Genomic DNA, 20,654 nt, shown 5'->3' on the forward strand with positions numbered 1-20,654 from the left:
TGCAGGCTCACCTCAGCCTCAGTGTTTCCTGTCCTCAGACACAAGTTTTCTAAATTCACCAAGAGGCAACAGACCAATATGCTCCTCCTTAACATGGACACCCTGGAGGTCTAGAGAAACACACACTGCCCGGAATGACAGCGAAAGTCACGACCCATGCATGACACAAAGCCCTTACCTGGGCCAGCCCATCTAGGCACCTGTCACATGTCCTCTCATTTCACCTTCAAAACCACCTTTTAATTGCCTCCATGTACTCACAGGGGAAGTGGGACACTTGAATGAGGGGCCCAGGCGAGACAGGTCCTGAGTGGTGGGGGCTGGCTCTCCATATTTTATTGAGTAAGACAAAAAAAACATAGTGCAGAATATAATGCCTATTAGAGTTCCGTTTATATAAAAACTATATATACAGTGTCTATACATATGCAAGTAGTATATGTATAATTCAAACTCTTTGTATCTCTCTCTATAAATATGGAGACTCTAGAAAGTCAAATTCCAAATTATCACTTTTAATTTTAGACACTTCCACGTTGTTTCGATGAACAAGTACGAATGCGGAGACCGAGATCTACAGAAAGCACTGCACACTCTGAGACACTCACACACCTGGAGGGCACCACCCAGGGGAAGAAAACGCCTCTCTGCACTCCAGAGGGCAACACCACAAATACCAGGAGCCCAACAGATGTCCCTGCCCGAGCGGAGCGTGGCACCGTCCCCCACAGTGACGTGCCCCAGGGATCCCGCCCCACGGCCAGGCAGTAGAAGCTGGCGTGGTGAAGTCCACGGGGAGACGTGGGAAACTGCTCAGGACCTCAGGTCAGGTGGGAGAGCAAGACAGGACCCGTGAACGTGCTCGGATTTCGATTCCGCGTGGTCACCACGGGGGTCACAGCAACCACAGGGAGGGACGACGCCCTCTGGACAGAAGGTCACATGACATCACAGAAGGACACGAGGGGTCTCACACAGAGAAAACTACACAGAGAGTGCAAATGAGACAAAAGAGTGTGCGGAAGACCACAGCAGCCACGCCCTGCAGCCACCGGCAGCAGGGACTCTGCAGACACACAGGGGACTCCGCAGACACGCAGGCAGACACCCCTCGGGGCCAGGGGAGTGCGGGTGGGCACACTGTGCAGGTGGTCCACCTGGCCAGAAGGGTCATGATCTCAAAGGTGACAAAACCTTTGACTTTGTGATTTCCACTTCTAGGAATCCAAGAAAATACTTAGAAATGCAAATACATGCTGAGAAATGAAGACGTTCACCGTAACACAATCCATAATAAACCCAATCTAAAGAAAGGAGCTGAGCAAAGTAGTCACTGTGTTCCTCATGAGGGTCATTAGAAAGTCGCTGATGCAGAGCAGCTCTGCTCCTAAGACCCCACGTGAGAAGGAGAGAGAGACCCCAAGACCAAGGCTGGAGCAGGCAAGGAACACCGGGAAGGAGGAGCCCCACCTCGGACACCCGGAGGAGGCAGAGAGCGCACACGCCGCTTTCCTCCTCCCGACTTCCCCATGGTCGACGGGCTGAGGGGACCGTGCCTTCGCGAGAACACAGGGCACACCCCTCCACACTCCTCGAAGCCCCTCCACCCGGGCTGCCCCCTCCAGGCTGGGCTCTCCTCCCCTGGCTCCTCACTTCCTGTCTGTGCAACCTGCCTCCCCCCATACCCTGTCAGAGTGCAACCCTGCAGAGGGAGCCACGGGGGACACACCTCGCAGAGCTCAGGGGCTCTCAGAAGAGCCAGACAGAAAACCAACATCCCCCAATCCAACAGCAGAAAACGTGCCCCCAGGAGACCCAGGGACCGCCTTGGAGGAAGGCAGCAGTTCTGATGGAGATGTGGGGAGGTGATTGCGGAGCTGGGGCAGGAAGGAGAGAAGCCTGTTACAGGCAGAGACAAGGACACCCCCTGCAGGGGAACAGCTCGAGCAAAGGCCCAGCAGTGCCTGGTCGTAGTGTAGGGGTGGCACCCAGGATGGGTCATGGCCCTTGCCTGCCAAGCCACAGAAACTGGGCCTGGGGACAGCCTGCCCACTGTCCCGGCGGCAGCGTGCAGTTCATGACCGGAGTCACAGCAGATGTGGAGAAAGGGTTTTAGCTCCACGTTTCCCCTGGATCCACCAAGAAACCAGGGATTCCAGAGCGCCGTTCTGGGGCTTTAACTGACCTTTGTCCTGTACCAGCACCTCCAGCTCCTCCCGAATACCATCGTACCAGCTTGTGATGTCCACATGGAGGGAGTAGTCACAGCAGGACTTGGTGTCGGCCGCTTCATGCCACTTCTCAAAGGAAGTCAGCAGGCTGGACCCGGGTTCAGGAACAACATGGTCGACTGGGACAGAGAAAAGTTGTCACGATGCTTAGGACCCACATTCTCCCATCTGCATCACCTCCTTCACCACCCCACACCCCATCAGCATCACCCCACCACTGTTACCATGACTACCACCACCTCCATCACCCCACCACCCCCTCAGCATCACCCCACCACTGTTACCATAACTACCACCACCTCCATCACCCCATCAACCCATCAGCATCACCCCACCACTGTTACCATGACCACCATCACCTCCATCACCCCCATCATCCCCATCAGCATCACCTCACCACTGTTAGTTACCATTACCACCATCATCTCCATCACCCCCATCACCCCATCAGCATCACCCCACCACTGTTACCATGACCACCATCACCTCCATCACCCCATCAACCCATCAGCATCACCCCACCACTGTTACCATGACCACCATCACCTCCATCACCCCCCATCATCCCCATCAGCATCACCTCACCACTGTTAGTTACCATTACCACCATCATCTCCATCACCCCCATCACCCCATCAGCATCACCCCACCACTGTTACCATGACCACCATCACCTCCATCACCCCACCACCCCATCAGCATTACCCCACCATTGTTAACATAATCACCATCACCTCCATCACCCCACCACCCCATCAGCATCACCCCACCACTGTTACCATAACTACCATCACCTCCATCACCCCCATCACCCCATCAACATCACCCCACCATTGTTATCATGACCACCATCACCTCCATCACCCCCATCACCCCATCAACATCACCCCACCACTGTTACCATAACTACCATCACCTCCATCACCCCATCAACATCACCTCACCACTGTTACCATAACTACCATCACCTCCATCACCCCCATCACCCCATCAACATCACCCCACCATTGTTAACATAATCACCATCACCCCCATCACCCCACCACCCCATCAGCATCACCCCACCATTGTTACCATGACCACCATCACCTCCATCACCCCCCCCACCCTCTCAGCATCACGTCACCACTGTTACCATGACCACCATGACCTCCATCACCCCCATCATCTCCATCAATGCCACCCCATCTCCATGCTTATTGTCCCATCTTCATTATGGTCAGTGCTGCCACTGTCACCATCATTGCAAACCATTACCAGTGGCATCTTCACCCCCACCTTCAGGCTGCACCACCATCATGACCACACCGCCATCACCACTCATCCAATGCTCACGACATGCACGACAGCAGCACAAAGGATTTATGAACACCTCGCTTAAGCCTCACGGTCATCCTAAGGAGTGAAGGGTAACAACCCCATTTGGGCCAGGTGCAGTGGCTCATACAACTCAGGAGGCTGAGGCAGGAGAATTGCAAGTTCAAGACCAGCCTCGGCTACTTAGCAAGATCCTAGGCAACTTAGCAAGACCCTGTCTCAAAATAAGAAAATATAAAATAGGATGTGGCTCAGTGGTAAAGCACCCTGGGTTCAATCCCCAGAAGGAAGGAAGGGAGGAAGGAAAAACTGAGGCTCAAAGGGGGCCTAGGGCTTATCCAAGGTCCCATAACTGGCCAGAGGTAGGAGGAGCCTCCCTCGAAGACCTGACAGATGGTCTGATAGACTCCACTGGGGAGCCTTGGCCCAGACCGTCAAGGTCAAAGGTCTCTCAGGGCAAAGGAAAGGCAACCTTGTCCCTCTTTTTCAAATAACATCTAAAACCGAAAGTAGCTCAAAAAGGCGTGTCTTCAACCTCAGCTGACCTCGCCTGCCGCCCTGGCTACCGCCTGCTTCTCTCTGCACAGGCCCCTCGCCCGGCCGGACGTCACGAAGACGGCCACAGAGAGCAGCCTCTGCTCCCTCCTGCCTCCCTCCCGTGGCAGGCATCAGCTGCTGGTTGGGCCTGGGCGACCCAGGCCTGAGGGAACCCCAAGCCTCTCTGTCCTCGGGTCACAGAGCGCCACCCCTTCTTCCTCAGCTCACTCTTCTCTGTCCCCATGCTGGCACAACCTCTGCTCTTCCTGGCCTCTCCTCTGCGTCTCCTCAGACTCCGCTCTGCTCACGCCGCAGTGACCACACCCCGAGGCTGGTCCCAGAACCTCTCCACGCACCCCTCACGCAAACTCCTCTGCCTCGGAGCTGCGGAACTCTGTGCCCGCTGTGCCCTGGCCACCCAACAGGGTGACTCAAAACCAGAGTGCCCAGACCTCCTGCAGGGCCGCCCACCCGACCCCGGCTGTGGATGACCCAGGGATGTAGCATCTCACGGTCCCACGGCCACAGGGTGAGGGCTCATCCCGCCACCTCCCTCCCTCCCATCCCCACGTCCACCCACCATGATACTGCTGACGCTGCCCACGTGCCCCTGGACCAGCCCACTGCCGTCCACCACCTCGGCCAAGCCACCCTTGTGTATCGGCAAACTGCTGCGGGCACCATCCTTCCACAGCTGCAGATGTCACCGCACAAAATTCTCCCACGAGGCTCAGCACTGTCCCCGTCCTGTCCTCAGGGTCTTCCTTGCAATTCTGTCCCTCCGTCTCTGCGGGGTGCAGAGGGCCTTCCCTGTCTCCACTGCGAGAGCTGTGCCCCCAGGACTCTGTACGCCCTTCCTCCTCCCAGCCATCTGCTCCCCTCCCGCCCCCCATCGACTCCGCCATCCTCAGACCCCGGCCGGGATGTGGCCTCTTCAGGGCAGCCTTCTCGGAGCCCCAGCCCCGTTCAGGTTCTATGTCCCTTTTTGTCGCAGCCTAGTCACCATCAACAGTCCCATGAGGCTGAGCAGGGGTTCCTGAGAGGGCCAGCCCCTGGAGGACAAGCCTCGGTCCTGCGGCTGTCCATCCGCCCCACAGCCTGGCCTTCTGCGCCTCCCATGAGCATCTGCTGAGAAACAGGGTGGGGCTGGGAGCCCGCCCGTCCCCTAGGGCCCTCTGTGTCCTCACAGTCCTTGGGCACACTCGAGGCCCTTGGAGCACACAGCAAACCGCCTTTGAGGGTGTCGGGGGAGGACCCCGGATTCAGGGCTCCCCCAGGATGTCACAGTGGGTGATGGGGGAAGAGTAAGGGGGACCCCAGGGATCCTGGCCCCTAGCCCAGGGCTGTGCACTGTACTACAGGATCTCACCTACGTCTCCCCAACACCCTCAGGGGTTCAATCACGAGGCCCATGCTGCAGACCAGGCTGAGGACAGGCCTCGCTCCTACAGCGGGGGGGGGGGGGGCAAAAAGTCCAAGCCTGTCCAGGGCCAAGGCCTGGCTCCTCCCACTGTCCCCCAGCAGGTGCAAGTGCCACCTGTTGGAAAGGGATCAGGACCTTGCTGGTCTGTGCCCTGAGGCGGCCCTCCCCTGTGGCTAGTGCAGCCATGGAGGGTGCTGCCAAGGGTCACCTGGGAGAGAGGAGACGGCAGGGTCCAGCCAGTTCAGGACAGCCGGGCAATCACACAGCGTGACAGTTCAAAGAACACGTCTAATCCAGTGCCACCTGCTGAGTCATTTCCCAAGGTGGGCCCCCAGCAGAGGCAGCTTCTCAAGCAAAACAGAACAAAACCAGGCTGCCAGGGGCACAGAGGAGGAGCCCGGCTCCCCACACAGGCCACGGAGGCCGGGCAGTACCATCTGTCCATGAGTCTCCTCGCCCACCGTGGTTCCTGAGGGCAGAGGGTACTCCCAGTGACTGGGCTTGGCCACGTGGCTCACACCAGTCACATAACATGGGCGAACACTGGGGTGTGAGCAAAGAGACGAGGTGGCAGGAGGGAGGCGAGTCTCTGCCAGACCCTCGTGCACACCGCCGACGGCCACGGGAAGGGTGCTGCTCAAGACTAGGGGGCTGCTGTGGTTTGGAGACGGCCTGCCTATGTCCCCAAGGGTCCATGTGTTGGAAGCTGGGATCTCAGGGTGGCCATGTTGGGAAGTGGCAGGACCTCTAAGAGGTGGGGACTGCTGGAAGGTAACTAGGCCACTGGAGGCACATGCTCAGAAGGAATCGATGCTAGCCATTGCTCGACTCAACCAGGGGGACCCTCACCAGAGACTGAATCAAGAGGCCCACCCAATCTCAGATTTTCAGCCTCCCACACTGTGGGCTACACAAGCCTCTTTTCTTTAAGAGTACCTAACCCGGGGTATCTTGCTATGGCAATGGAAAACATTTGATACGCAGACTGTTACGCAGCACTATCACAGCATTATTTGCATCAATACTGATCGACACGCCCACTTCCTCGCTATGTAAACTGGGGCAAATGACCTCAACTCTCCGAGCCTCCATCCTCCATCATTATAACACCCATGTCACAGTTTCCAAAACTCTGGCCATCCTCACACTTCGGGATATCATTCTTCATGTGATACCTTTAAATCCGTTTATCTTCTAAGCATCTAAGCGCCAACTTCAATCTCAGCCTAGGCAATGATAATAACCAGGATGTGCCAGTGATTTTATTTCAATACATTCCAAAATGGGTTCTGAAAGCTTTACTGTCTGTATTGCTTTGTAGACACTGAGCTGCGTTGGGGGACCACAGTGAGAAGGAGATGAAACGGCCCTGAGCTCAGTGACTGGTCTGCACTGGGCCCCAGGGTGCTGCTGCCCATGGTGATGGAGAACCCCCAGCCGCACTCGGGGGGACAGGGCCTGCAACTCACTGATCATCGTGGTCCCGCCCACCAGCGCTGCTCTGGTGCCCTGGAAGAAGTCATCGGCGGCCGTCATCCCCTGGCAGGGCTTCTGCAGATAGGTGTTGACATCGATCCCTCCGGGAATGACCATCCGCCCGTTGGCCTCGATGGTCTTCACTCCACCGGGAACAATCAGGTTCTCTCCGATTTGCCTGGAGACAAACAGCAGAGGGGACCTGGTTCTTAAAAGCAACTGGGCAGTCAGCTCAGCAGCTTCAGGCCCACTAAGTAAACACGCCTGAGCAGGTCACCCAGGGCCACAGGTGGGTGGAGGGCACTCAGGCAGGGCCTGCCCTCCTGGGGCTCACACTCAACGTAAGCACCTTGTTGGAATCCGGCAGGGCAGAGGGCCGGGGGCACAGGGAGCTGCTTCACCTGGCTGGTTCTCCAGGAAGGCTTCTCAGGGGGACGGAGGACTGGGTCCAACCAGGCAGAGCAGCCTCTCCATCACGGAATGCTGGGCTGTCTGAACAGCCAGTCTCTCAGGGGAGTGGTTGGCTTTTGGCAATGGGGGCACAGAGTGGAGCATCACCTAGCAAGGCTGGGAAAAGTCCCCTTGGCTCATGAGCTTTCAGGGACACTGACGGGGGCCGAGCCGCATCCCCCGAATCCACAGGAAGCCCCAGCCCCAGCAACTCAGAGAGTGATTGACTGTACTTGGAGACAGGACCCTTGCAGAAGTGATTAAGTAAAATGAGGTCATTGGAGTGAGCCCTAATCCAGTCCATCTGGTGTCCCTAGGAGATCTGGACACAGACACACACAGCGGACTGCCTAAGGACGCAGGGAGACACGCCATTTGCAGGCCAAGGAGAGCCCTCAGGAGGAGCCAGCCCTGCCAACACCTGGACTCGCAGCCTCTCGATTATTTGTGAGAAATAGATTCCTGTTGTTGAAGTCGCCCGTCCGGGGCCTTTCACAGTAGCCAGAGTGGCCAAGCACACGGCCCCTGGCTTCTCATTTCAGCAGAACTGGAGGAGCAAGGCCTCAGGAAAGCTACTCAAGCCCCCTGGGCACGTAAGACAAAACTGAGGTCACCTTAACACCACCGCGAGGGGCTCTGGCGGGGGAGGCCAGTGTTTCCAGAAGGCTGAGGTCACTTCTCTTCCCTGCTGAGCCCTGAGACTTCCTGCAGGAGGAAGGTCCCAGACAATCAGGGGCCTGGCCCCGTGAGCCCCATGAGCCCCGTGAGCCCCGCGAGCCCCGCGAGCCCCGCGGAGACTTACATGACACCCAGTGATGCCTGTTCTATTTGTTGGAACCAGAGAAAGGAGATGCCAGGGCACCAGCAGATTCTGAGCCAGAACCAGGCCAGGGACCCCACAGCTTCCAAAGCTACCACCTGGCTGCGATCTGAGATCTGAATTTTTATTTGCAAAAATAAAATCCAGGTATTCTGAACTCTTGGGGTAAGGCCATCACATAAAAACACCAGTAATCAGGCTTAAGAAAATACTGCTGCAGTGACCAAAGGATCAAGCCCAGAACAGAATTCACCTCCTGGGCAGAAGCAGCAGCCCTGGCCCTACAGGAGCCTGGGCAAGGCTGGTCCAGGCCCGCGGGGCAGAGAGAGGGCTCCAGCCATGGCTCCTCGCACAGCTGGGCACATCCTGGTCTCCCTTAGCTGGAAAGGGCCCAGCAAAGCACAAAGCCAGGCTCAAGGGGAGCACCCAGGAAACTGTCCCACCAGCTCCACCGCAGCTGCCGCCGTCCCCACCACCACCCCTCCCCTGCACAGCTGGCTTGAGGTCATGGAAACTCTGGGTCCTTCTGCCACCGTCTCCAAACACGTGGGATGGTGCCAGGAGCCGAAGGGAAGGGCCTCTGGAGGACACTGACCCTAAAAAGAGCAGTTGCCCTTCCTGGAGGCCTGCTGGGGAGCAGAGACTCCTCCAAGCACTCAACATGATGTCACCTGGGCTCCCAGCTAACTTCTAAAGAAGACAGGTAGTGTACCCAATGCTAACCCTGCAAAGGTGCAGGGCCACTGAGTGAGTCGGCAGGGACAGCAGACCTGAGGCTCAGTCTTACACGCCACTGCCCCAGAGACAGCTCGGTGTGAATGGCACCTGTGACTCGGTCACCATGCCAAGGTCCCAGTGAGGGGCCCTGTCGTACCTCCACCAACCTCTCCAGTCTCCCACCAACAGCCCCACAAGGGAGGAGGTCCACTGGGCCAAAGGGGGCGCAGATCTGAGACAGGCACCTAGACTGGTCCAAGGTCACACAGCAAGTCCAGGTGGGCCTGGGAGGCCCTAAGTCTAAGAACAGGACCTGCCCCCAGGCTGACTGCCTCCAGGACACAGGAGCAGCACATCCCCTTCAGACGGGGACTGAACTGGCGGGGACCCGGTGAGTCAGGAGGAAGACGCAGTCGATGGCGCACACCAGCAACAAGCCCAGAAGAGGAGGACAGACAAGCTCAGCTCGCCTCAGACGTGCCACCGCTGTGGCAGGAGGAAACCCTGCGTGACCAGCCTCTGAATCACCAAGCTCGGTGAACCAGGCAGAATCCTCCATGAATCACAGCTCACTGCACCCTAATAGCTGAATGGCTCTTGGAAAACTCGGCCAAGGGTCCCAAACAGAAGGACTCTTAGTGTTTACTAAAGTAAACAAAGCTGAGCCTCTGCCTGCCTGGGGTCAGTACAGGCCACTCCAGCCCCACTCTTCTCAGCCAGTAGGCTGCATGCTAGAAAGGACCCCCTAAGTCCTGCAAGGCACTCAGTCGAGGTCACCTGCTCTGCTTCCCAGAGCAGGAAGAGGAATACCAAAGCTCAGAGAGGCCTTTAGCACTGGGGTGCAAGCAAAATAGGGTTCTGAGTCAGAGGACTGGACAGATACTGAATTTACAGAACTGCCTGTTTCCCGAACAGCCTGGCCAGCCAAAGTCCTAAGGCTCCAGGTGCTCCTGCATACAGCAAGCACTCAAGAAACGCAGCTCAGCCCATGACCACTGGGCTCCACAGGTCTCCGAAAGGATGGAAGCACAAGTGACCAGCTCCAACCTCAAGCAGCAGGTGGCCGTGGGAATGGCCACCCCATCAGCAGCTGCCTGGTGACTTTGCCCTCAGGCCTTGGAGCCCAGGAGGCCAAGGGGCCCCAGCTTGGGCTGCTTCCTCTGATCTCAGCAACAGTGCAGCAGAAGACCTCCTGCTCTGGACTTACCCGACCACACTGCTGCTCTGGGGCTCCAGTCAACCCTCACCTTGACCTGGGGGTCCAGATTCGCTTCGCTTTTCCTCGTCAGCACTCTGGGGCACCTACCGTGGACCAGGCCATGCTCCAGAGTGGGGAGGCCTCGTTGCCCTGGCCAAGGGACAGACACCACGTGAGGGAGGCTGTGACAGATGGCAGCTCACGGCCACAGGGAAGGGGATATGCAGCCAGGCCATCCCCGGGCAGGGAAGGTGTCCGGAGGAGACGTCACGTGGAGCTGGCAATGCAGGGACAGACGTTCCACGGAGGGGCTGGGGTGCACAGCTCCCAAGTGGGAGTGGGCTGGCCGTGCACACCACAAGAGTGAGCTAGGAGAGTGGGGAGGGAAGATGGCAGGGAGGAGGCTGCTGTCCAGGACTAGAGCAGGGGACGGGGAGGCAGGGGCTCCGAACCTTCAGGGGGCACAATGCACCCACTAACCCTGGCTTCCTTACCCGCCCCCCCACCCCCGTCATCACAGCATGTGCTCCGCCCCCGGCCCAGGCTGGCTTGTTACCCAGGCTGCATCCTGTCTGACCTCCCCGTGCCCCAGCCCCCTGCTCTCTCCTTCCTGCACCAACAGCCCAAGCCGGTCGCAGACAGTCTCCTCCTCTGCTCTTCTAGATGCCCAGGGAAGAGGCCGTGAGTCCAGACCAAAGGGACAGCCATGACCCCATCACCAGCCAGTAAAATGCCGGAGGCCATGGAGAAACCACTGCCTGGTGTTATGGGTGGAACTGTCCCCAAACCACCCCAAAGCCCCAACCCCCGTGTGACTGTTTGGAGATGAGGCTTCAAGGAGATAAAATTAAGCCTAAATGGGTCATCAAGGTGCATCCTGAACCCAACAGAACCAGTATCCTTATAAGGAGGGAGACGCCTGGGCAGCACAGAGAAAGGCCATCTGAGGACAGTGAGAAGGAGGCCCCAGGCCAGCAGGGAGGGAGGCCCAGGAGGGACCATCCCTGCGGGCACTGACCAGGGCTTCCAGGCTCCACACTGTGAGCTCCTGTTGTTTAAGTCACCGGCCTGCATCACTGAGTTACAGTGTCCCAGGGGGCTCCTACCCTGGGGTCAGCGATGGCAGGCTGAAAGGGAGCCCACAGGGAGACGTAGGGAAACGGCAGAGCCAGGACTCTTCTGAGAGCCAGCCAGGGTCCCTCTGGAGGCCCACTTCTCCTCTGATCCCCTCAACCAACCCAGGAACGGCAGGCAGGTGGAAGGCAGGGCTGTGCTCAGCCAGGGGCTCTCGGGGGGACACAGGCCCTGTCCCCAGCCCACCCTGCAACTGGGCTCAGTGCTTAGCCCCCCTGGTCCCTCATGCCCCTAATATAAAACACTACACCTGGGCTGGGGTGGGGCTCAGCGGAAGAGCGCTCGCCTAGCATGTGTGAGGCCCTGGGTTGATCCTCAGCACCACATATAAATAAATAAACAAAATAAAGGTATTGTGTCCAACTACAACAACAACAAAAAAATCTTTAAAAATATCCCCAAAACACTACATCTGCATTTCACAGCCTGAGTGTGAGCATTAAAGGCAACAGGCACCCTGAGGAGTATCAGCAAGCCTGGGACAACGGAGGGTCCCCCAGCACACCCCGGCCCCTGCTCTAGCTCACCCCGGCCCCTGCTCTAGCTCACCCCGGCCCCTGCTCCACCCAGTCTGGAGCTCTGAAATACAGGAGCACAGCACGGCCAATCTGGCAGAACACCAGCCAGGCCAGGCCACCTGGAGGAGCAGATTCTTAGGTATGTCCTGCTCAACCCACTTTATGAGCCCGTCTTCCAAGTAGACATCGGCATAAAAGGACTGGTCCTCGTTGACGATCCGTCCACCTTTGATGAGGAGTCGGTCACTCTGTAAAACAAAGCAGAGTTTTAAGCATCACTGGGGGAAAGTCAAGGGAATGGTTTTCTTTCAACTTTTAACAATAAAACTCTCAAATATCTTCAAAGGTAAAGAAAGGGCACTGAACACCCCCAGACCCCCCCACTTCAACCCTCCTCCACCAATGCTCCGCCTTCTCACCCCACCTCCTTCCCTCCTCAAATGCTCTGCATTTTCCCCAGAAGTATTTCAAGACAAAACCCAAACATGGGATCATTCCTCCTTTAGATACTTCAGTACTTTTCTCCTTAGGAGGGGCCTCCTAAGGCGCCCTCACCACAGCCCACTACTCCAGCTGACCCCATCCACCTCCTCCTTCATCTCGCCCGGACACGCCACATTCGGTTTTACTGGATTGTCTCAGAAATGTCTGTGTCACTGGGACGCACACCAAGTCCCCACGGTGCACCTGCCCTGTGGGTCTCTGCTGTCTCCTCCCTTCTAAACGTCATTCACTAGTTGAAGACACAGCGTCATTTGTAGGACAGGAACTTCTCAAGGCATTTCTAATGACGGTGATCAACTCATCAACTCGGAGACACTGCGCAGACGATGAAAAGACTGTGCAACGAACCCCGCCCCTCCTGCACATGCACCAGGTCCCTCGGTCTGTTCCACAGCTGTGACTCTAGGACACACATCCACACACTCAACCAGGCGTGATCACTCCTGGCCCAGGCCCTGGGAGCCACGGGAAACCAGGCAGAGTGGGGATCTGCTCCCTGGGCCTGGCCGATGAGAGTCAAGGGATGGAAGGTGGCCCAGGAGGGGAAGGGCAGGAACAGAGTGAGGGGCCGTCACGCTTACCTGGGGGTGCAGGTAGGGCAAGCTAAAACCTACTAAATAAGACGGGCTGAACCAAACAAAGGGCTGAAAAGGGAGGTGGCCAGGAATGTCGAGTGACCTGCAAGGCCAGAGGCAGCGAGTCCAAGAACAGAAAAGAACAGAGCTCCATCCTTTGGGATTTTGCCATAAGCACATCCCAAGTTAGGGCATGGTCTTCATTACCACAATTTTTAAAACTGCCAAACACCATATCGCATGGCTACGTGATAAGTTAGTTATTGCCCCACTGTTTGGCCCTTAAGTTATTTTCTGTTTTCCACAGCGAGGCAGTCAGCTGCACCAAACCTCCTTGTGCACAACTTTTCCGTGGTTAGGATGCTGTGTCAGGCCAGATTCTCAGAAGCTTCACAACTGAGTCCAACAGCACGAACCTTATTTATGGTCCCTGATAAATGTGACCGAACTGCTTCCCCAAGAGTACTGCCCAATTTGCCAGGTATGGGAACACCAAGTGCCTTTGCTTATCATTAATATTTGTTGATTTCCATTTTTTTGGAGCTTAAATTTTTTCCAGTGTGGTTATTTTCTATTTTCATTATCTTCAAGTTGCTCTCAAGGCCCCCATCCCTTGTGTGGGGGGAGAGCCAGTAAATGTTAAGATTTCAGGGCAACCACTTCTGCCGGGAATGAGAGGTTCCCCCCACCACATGAAGCAGAGCTTGCCACAAAACATGATAAAGGGACAACCGGGCTCAATTCCACCAGGATCCCTCAGGAAGCTGAGAAAATGCACTACGGAGGGTCCCAGAGGCCACGGTCCAGTGGTCCCAATGTTCCCCTGGCATCTACCGTGAGAGGCAGGCAGAGATGCTCTGCAAGCCCAGAAGAGGTCAAGCCAGACTAAGCAACAGGGAAACTTTCTGAGAAGAAACAGTCTGCAGCCAGAACTCCCGGGTGGGTTCTGGTCTCAGTGTTATATTTTCCTCAGTGTGAAAGCCAAGGTCAGCGAGACCCCAGTGAGTCTGCCCTCCCACTATCTATCCCGGCATGGCTCTGCTCAGGGTCACTCACCTGAGAGCCCTCCCCTCACCTGCCCAGTCTGAAACCCCACACATGCTGCCCTCCAGCTGCCCTGCCCCTCACCCCAATGTCTGCACAGCACTCACCACAGTGATCCTGACATACTACATAGGTACCTGTCTGGCTACCATGTGGCTCTTTCCACTGGATTCCAAGCTGTCATGTGTCACCAGGGGATGTGCCAGGCACAACCACACAAGGACCAAGCATGGGTGAACGGAGGTGGTTGGCACCACCCAGAGTTCTCTTCTCCCTATAGACGCCCTCACTAGACTTCTCTCCACGAGGGAAGGGACTCTTGCTTCTTCACCGCTCCACCTTCAAGACCTTGGACCCGCTTGGCCAGATGGGTGGGTGGAGGGGTGGATGGATGGACAGATGATGGATGAATGGACAGATGGTGGACAAATGGACAGATGGATGGATGGAAATACTGAAGGATGGATAGATGGATAGATTACAGGCAGGATGGGTGGATGGGTAGATGGCAGGCAGGATGGCAGGATGGATGGACGGATACCTAAACTGGTTCTTGGAACATGAATGGGTAGAGATGAAGAGAAAAGGCCTCAGAGCCACAAGTCAGGGAAGAGAGCGTGAAATGGCGTGTCCTGCTTCCTGGAGAAAGGGGATTCCAGAGCAGTCACTCCACGCCCAACAACCTGCCCTGAATCCCTAACATGGAGCCAGCCATGATCTGTGCATCAGCAAGGAAGAGACCCACCAAGCACACCTTCTCTGTGGCCGCCTGCCCTGAACGGACCGAGTGGGGCACTGATCTGACCTCGATAGAAATGCGGTTCCAGACAGGTGTGGCCTCCAATGTCACGCTCCTGATGCAGTTTTCCTAACTCCCTGCCCGTGTGTAGGCCACCGAGCCACACTGCGTCACATTTCTAGACATTTTCATGCTCTGGAATTGATGACACCCCACAAGCAGACGGAATCTCACTACACTCCAAGGTCAGACCCAGGGGCCTGCCGTTCTAAGGAATGTGTCAAATCTCAGGCTGCACACCAAACAGAGGGAATGTCACTACACACAAATACAAGACATTAGAGGTACATGATTTAGATGTAAAGATTTTTATTTTAAACATAAAATTCACACATTTGAAAATAAAAAAGGGCTCATGCCCTCTGACCCGGAATCTAGTGCTGTCCATTTGTCCCCAGGAAAATAGCCCTAAACAAGTCCAGGATTTATACACAAAGGTCAGACCAGACTCAGTTACAATGGTGTAACCACATCACTACCCCTCAGCTGGTCAATACCTCATAGAAGTTTCAAGGACAAAGACAATAAGATGTCACGTGAAAAAGCAAACTGCAAAACTCTCCAATGGCACAACTCAAGGGGAGTGGGTCTTTCTGGCAGGAACGGACACCTCCCCAGCAGGCCCTGGGGCCCCCACTGCGGTGTCCCTGGCAGGACAACGTACACACGTCCCAACACTCTGCATGAGCTGGGCACTGCATGAGGGGTCTGGAGACCCCTTGACTTCACCTTACATCTCCATCAACAGGCCAGGGACCCTCCTTGGAATGTCACAGATCTTTGCTGAGCAGCTGGACGAGGTGGCAGACAGGAGGCCAGGGAAGAGAGAGGAGGAGATGGGACACTTGAAAAGAGAGGGAGTGAGAAGGAGGGTGAAATAGGGTAATGAAGAGGTTAGAAAGGAAGGAGAGGATGGGGGGAAGGCAGGCAGACAGACCATACATCTCTCCTGAAATCCTGACCCACTGCCTGGGCATGGACACATGCCAGGTGCAAAGCCTGCATGGCACAGGTGGTGCTGGAAGGACACCTTGCAAGGGTCACCTAAGCCCTGGTGCTGGGCAGCAGTGGAGTCTCCTGCCAGTGTCTTGTGAGCTGGAGGATGGCCCAGCAAGGCGGAGGCTCATCTCCAGACCTGCCCTATCTCCCAGCAGCCCAATGGGGGAAGAGCAGCTGTTGGCAGGGTCGTTGGTCACTTCACTACATGAACTGTTCTATCCAGCTCCGCTTAGGGACATCAGCCTTCAGGCCTCAGGCCTTCCTAACCAATCAATCAACAGCAAAACACACCACAGTCGGCCCCTGCTGGGGGCAGGGAGGGTCTGGATCACAGGGAAGCATCTGCATCGCTGTCCAGGCCAGCAAAGCTCTCAAGTGCCCTGGGCTCTGCTCCCCCTCCCACATGGTGGGAATGGAACCTGTCCCCTGCACACAGGCCCAAAAGGCAGCCCTCAGGAGATTCACAAAATCCATTAAGGTCTAGGGGTCCTCAGAAGAAAATAAGACATGCTGTTCTCCAAACCAACACTTATCCACAAATCACTGGTTTAGCAACTTTGGCTATCTGGAAATAGCAGAGAACCAAGGCTGTCATTACAGATTCGGAGGAAGACAGTGACCGTGTCATCAAGGAGGGGACATTGACCTGAGTTCTGAAATATGGGCAGAAATTCATTAAGCTGGAAAAACAGAGAAAGGGAGAATACTCCCGCAAAATAATAAATTATATATATACAGTGTCCCCAGAGTCCAGGTGAGGTGCCCTGGGTGAGGAAGAGGTGGGTCGTGTGCTGTCCGTGGTGCTGAAACGCACTGGCCACAGCACAGGGAGGGAGGCTGATGGTCTCTCACGCTCACCCAGTCTTGGAGCTCCTCACTGCTCCCCTGTCAGCTGGGAAGTCTGAACTCTTTACGTCTCCACCAAACCCGGGTAATAACACTTAGACATTTCACAGTGGAGGTGCCAGGTCCCAATGTCACCTTTCCAATCCCTAATGCTCCTCTCCCACCCCAGGAAGCAAGGGGAGGGCACGCCCATGTCCTCTCCCTACAATGCCCCCTAATGCTGACATGGAGCCTAGGACCAATGCACAGGTGTCCACACCAGGTCTCAGAGGTCCTCCATTGGGGGACGCTGGCCCAGCCATCCTTGGGAAGGGGGGAAGCGTGAGTATCTGCTAGTCAGATTCTGCCTCACACCACTGCCGCCTCCCGGGTCGCTCTCCTGGAGAGAGTGGCAAACACCACAGGCCGGCAGGAATCAGTTGGTTGGTCCCCTTGGACTGCCACCTTTGCTGCAAGCTCAGACCCGTTTCCATGACAACAGCAGTCATGACACCAGGACCTCCGGTCCCGTCCTGCCTGCAGAGGTTTGGGAACTATTCCCTGCGGATGGAGTGTCTGGACCCCAGGAGTGGGCCGGAGAAGGATGCTAACTACACTGATAGTGATATCTAGGCCTCCACCTATGTCTGTGTTTCTGTGCCTCTACTTCTTACCTCTTACCAAAAATCTGGATAGAAAAGCTCCACTTTAAAAGAGTCATGCTCCTGGAGCCTGGGCAGGCGCCAGTCCTGCAGCACAGGGTCCGCACGCTCCACCCTCAAGTCACACGGGAGTTACAGCCGAGGACACTCAGAGAACTCGGTGAATTTCTCAAGGTAAGACCCAAGAGAGGGTGAGCCAGAATATGAACCCAGCCCTGCCTAGCACCTACACAGTGACCACCCACCGGCCCCTGTGCAATGAGTGCTCTAGGCCTGGATGACCTGTCTGAGCCTGAGCTCTGCCCCTCTGAGATGGAGTAAGAAACACCACGGCCCACCACCACAGACCTGGCACAACACCCGCCCTCCTGGTAGGACTGTGGTGAGTGTGGTCAGAGCAGGGAAGGGAGATAAGAGGCTCTGAAGGCCTCCAACGCCTCTCGGGGGTAAGATACTCAACACAGACCCAGTCTCCCAGTTGACACTGGCCGCGCCCCCGGCAAGCCAGGCCCCTTCACCCGTGTTACCTCACTGAACACTCAGTTAACCGAGATGCAACTGGCTGTGGCTCAGGACGGTGGGAGGCCAGACAGGGGCTCTGAGTGGCCCCAGGCCTCCCAATCCTATCAGGTGGGCGAGTTCACGGCTCTGCCCCACTTTCCCACTGTCATGCAGAGGGTTACCTTGGAAATTAAATGAATTAACACATGCATAGCACTTAGAAGGCCGCCTGATTTTTTTAACATCCTTGCAACCTGGGGAGACAGATCTCACCTTCACTTCCCTGTCACCTCTGGCGCCATGTCTGAACCACTCTTTGCCGTAACAGAACAGCTGAGACTGGGTGACAATAAAACAATTGAAATTGTTTTGGCTCCTGGCTGTGGAGGCTGGGAAGTCCAGAGCACGAAGCTGGGTCCTCACAAGGACCTTTGCGCTGTGTCATCCCCTGGCAGAAGGCAGAGGGCAAGAGAGCAAGAGGGACCAAGTCACTTTTATAGAAAGCCCACTCTGGTGACCAGCCCAGCCCACGAGGGCCACATTAGTGCCACTGTGAGGGTCACACATGACTTTCTGGTCCAAGAACTGTGGGGAAACATCTGTCCCACAGCACACCTGCAGCCCAAGGCTTTCCTGGTCTTGTTGTGTCCACCCTGGAAACATGCCCACAACTGCCTGCTCAAGTCCAGCCCCTGCTGCTCCTGCCCCAGGTCCCCTCACCACAGGTCTCCCTGCTGAAGGCCAGAGGGCCTTTGTGAAACACATCCAGCCAGCCTCAGCCCCACCAGCTCCGCCCCAGCCTCCTCCTGGACTCACCCCCACCAGCTCCGCCCCCAGCCTCCTCCTGGCCTTGCTACCTGTCCTCAGCCTTGGCCCACCCTTCTCGTCCATTCATGATACCCCCAGCCTCCCTAAATGCACCTGCCCAGCCCTGAGCTTGTACCCAGGCCTTCCTGCAGCCTGGTCACCTGCTCCACCCATTGACTTCCACCTCCCCATCATGTAAAGTGTCGTGACTCCAGGACCAGGGGTCACTCCGTGGAGTCTCCTTCGGTCAGCACTGGTCATGGGGCTCCAAGTTCCAGCTCACATTGACACCTACCTCCCAGGAGGCTGGGGGTCCTTGTCCTGAGGCCAGGACGAGAGCTGGTCTCACAGAGCTCTGAGCTGCCTGACCTCTGGTGCCTAACATCAGTGGGCTCCAGTTTCCTCATCTGTTAATGCAACTAGTCAAAGTGACCCACAGGAACACAGGATCACTTAGGAAAACAGGTAAAAGTGCTCCCTACACTGAACATGGGGCTGTGAAATTCAACATTCTGTGCCACTTGCTCCAAGTTCAGGCATTTGAGGAAGCAGAAAAAAAAAATGTCCCCTCATTAAAGTTTCATTTTGAAAGTTTGATTCTGAATACCTTCCGGGGACTCGAGGAGTGTGGAGGAGAGAAGCTGAGGGCAGGTGGAGGGCACGCCACGCACAGGGTGACCAAGAACAGAGCTGCCCCAGGGCAAGGCAGGCTGTCTGGTGAAGTGGTGATCTCCCTGTCCCCGGAGGAATGCAAGGAGAGGGCACGTGGAATCCCTGCCTGAGCAGGGGGTGGGGAGAAGCAATGGACAGTCCTTCCTGCCTCCTCAAAGGCACAAGCAGAATATCTGACACAATTTAAAAGGTTCCCTTCCAATTTGAGGTTACAGAAAGGAGATGTGTGCTGAGATGTGATGAGGAATTAAGCCCTAAGGGTCCACGAATACGATGTCATAAAGAGCATGTGGCAGCAGACTTTCCTCACGCAGATCACCGAGTCTTCTCATGGAATTGACCCCAGCTTGTGGCACCAAGTCATCGGTGGTGGCCAGGCCCCGGGGAGGAGGAGGGGGAGACGGCAATCCAGCTCCTGGGGAAGACTGAGGCTGAGAAGCTTCCTTTCCAGTGTGAGAGACTCAGCCAGCTCCGCCCCTCCCCACTGCCAGAGCACCGCTGCAGGAGCCCCCCCTCTCTTATTTCTTGGAGATCCAAAAGCCCTTCCTGCCACCTCTACCCCTGGATGGTGACTACGAAATGCTAAATCCACAGACAGGGCGCTGTTAAGGAAGGCCAGCGCAGGCACGCCTGAAACCCAGGCGGCCAAAGGCACTGGCTTCATCCGCCCATTCACGCGGCCCTGTGTCCTCATGATGAGTCTCCCTGAGCGGGAGTGCCCCAGAGAAAGCTGAGGACAGACCCCCCCAGTCCAAGTGTTCACGGTCAAGCAGAGCTGACAGACACAGAGACAAGCCAAGGACGCAGAAGCAGGAAGCCACAGTCCCCAGCCCCAGGAGGAGCAGGCTCCACGGAGGATGGGCACAGCTGACACCATGGCAGAGGCCCAGGGAAGACAGCCCATGGTCAGGGAGAAAGATGCCCGGAGCACGGCCAAGGAAGGAGAGAGGAGCTGCGACCCACATGTCCACAGCCCCCCACCGCCACCAATCAGGGGCTGTTTCCTGAACCATCTTCTCTATGAAGCACCCCTGCTCCCACCCCGTGCCACACCACCAATACCCACCAACTCAGAGTTGTCTTTTCCCAGAACAAAACCAACACTGGGCCATGACATCTCTCCAGCACAACGGTCCTCAGCCTTCAGTGTTTGGGGGACACTGCCAAGTGGTATAAAATTTCACAACATCATCGAAGGGATTGAAGGCCACTCAGCACCAACCCTGCCAGGCCACTCACGCCCCAGCAGCCACGCCCCGGAGTTCCTGGGTCTCTGGGACCTCTGCAGCTCCTGGTAGCGTGGGCTGGTTCCTCAGCACCACAGTGCTGTCCGCACCTGCTGCCCTCCTCTTACAGGCTGGAAGGCGCAGTCTTCTCTGGTGGGAGCTTCCTGTTACTCCCAGCAAATTAGACTGGATGTAGCTCCTCTCTGCTTGTGAGAGACG

At 56.4% G+C, this 20,654-nt stretch overlaps 1 protein-coding gene across 1 annotated transcript in view; it reads right to left on the bottom strand.

Annotated features, from left to right (window-relative positions):
- Crmp1 (collapsin response mediator protein 1) overlaps nt 1-20,654 on the bottom strand; it is a 55,278-nt gene that overhangs the window by 24,913 nt on the left and 9,711 nt on the right. Inside the window, exons 2-4 of the mRNA XM_026395269.2 lie at nt 11,981-12,069; nt 6,978-7,162; nt 2,186-2,350 (exon numbers count right to left, since the gene is read on the bottom strand). Coding sequence (XP_026251054.2) covers nt 2,186-2,350; nt 6,978-7,162; nt 11,981-12,069 — 439 coding nt within the window. The remainder of the gene's footprint in view (nt 1-2,185; nt 2,351-6,977; nt 7,163-11,980; nt 12,070-20,654) is intronic.

This window comes from Urocitellus parryii, chromosome 10 (assembly GCF_045843805.1).
Source record: "Urocitellus parryii isolate mUroPar1 chromosome 10, mUroPar1.hap1, whole genome shotgun sequence".
Lineage (NCBI taxonomy): Eukaryota > Metazoa > Chordata > Mammalia > Rodentia > Sciuridae > Urocitellus > Urocitellus parryii.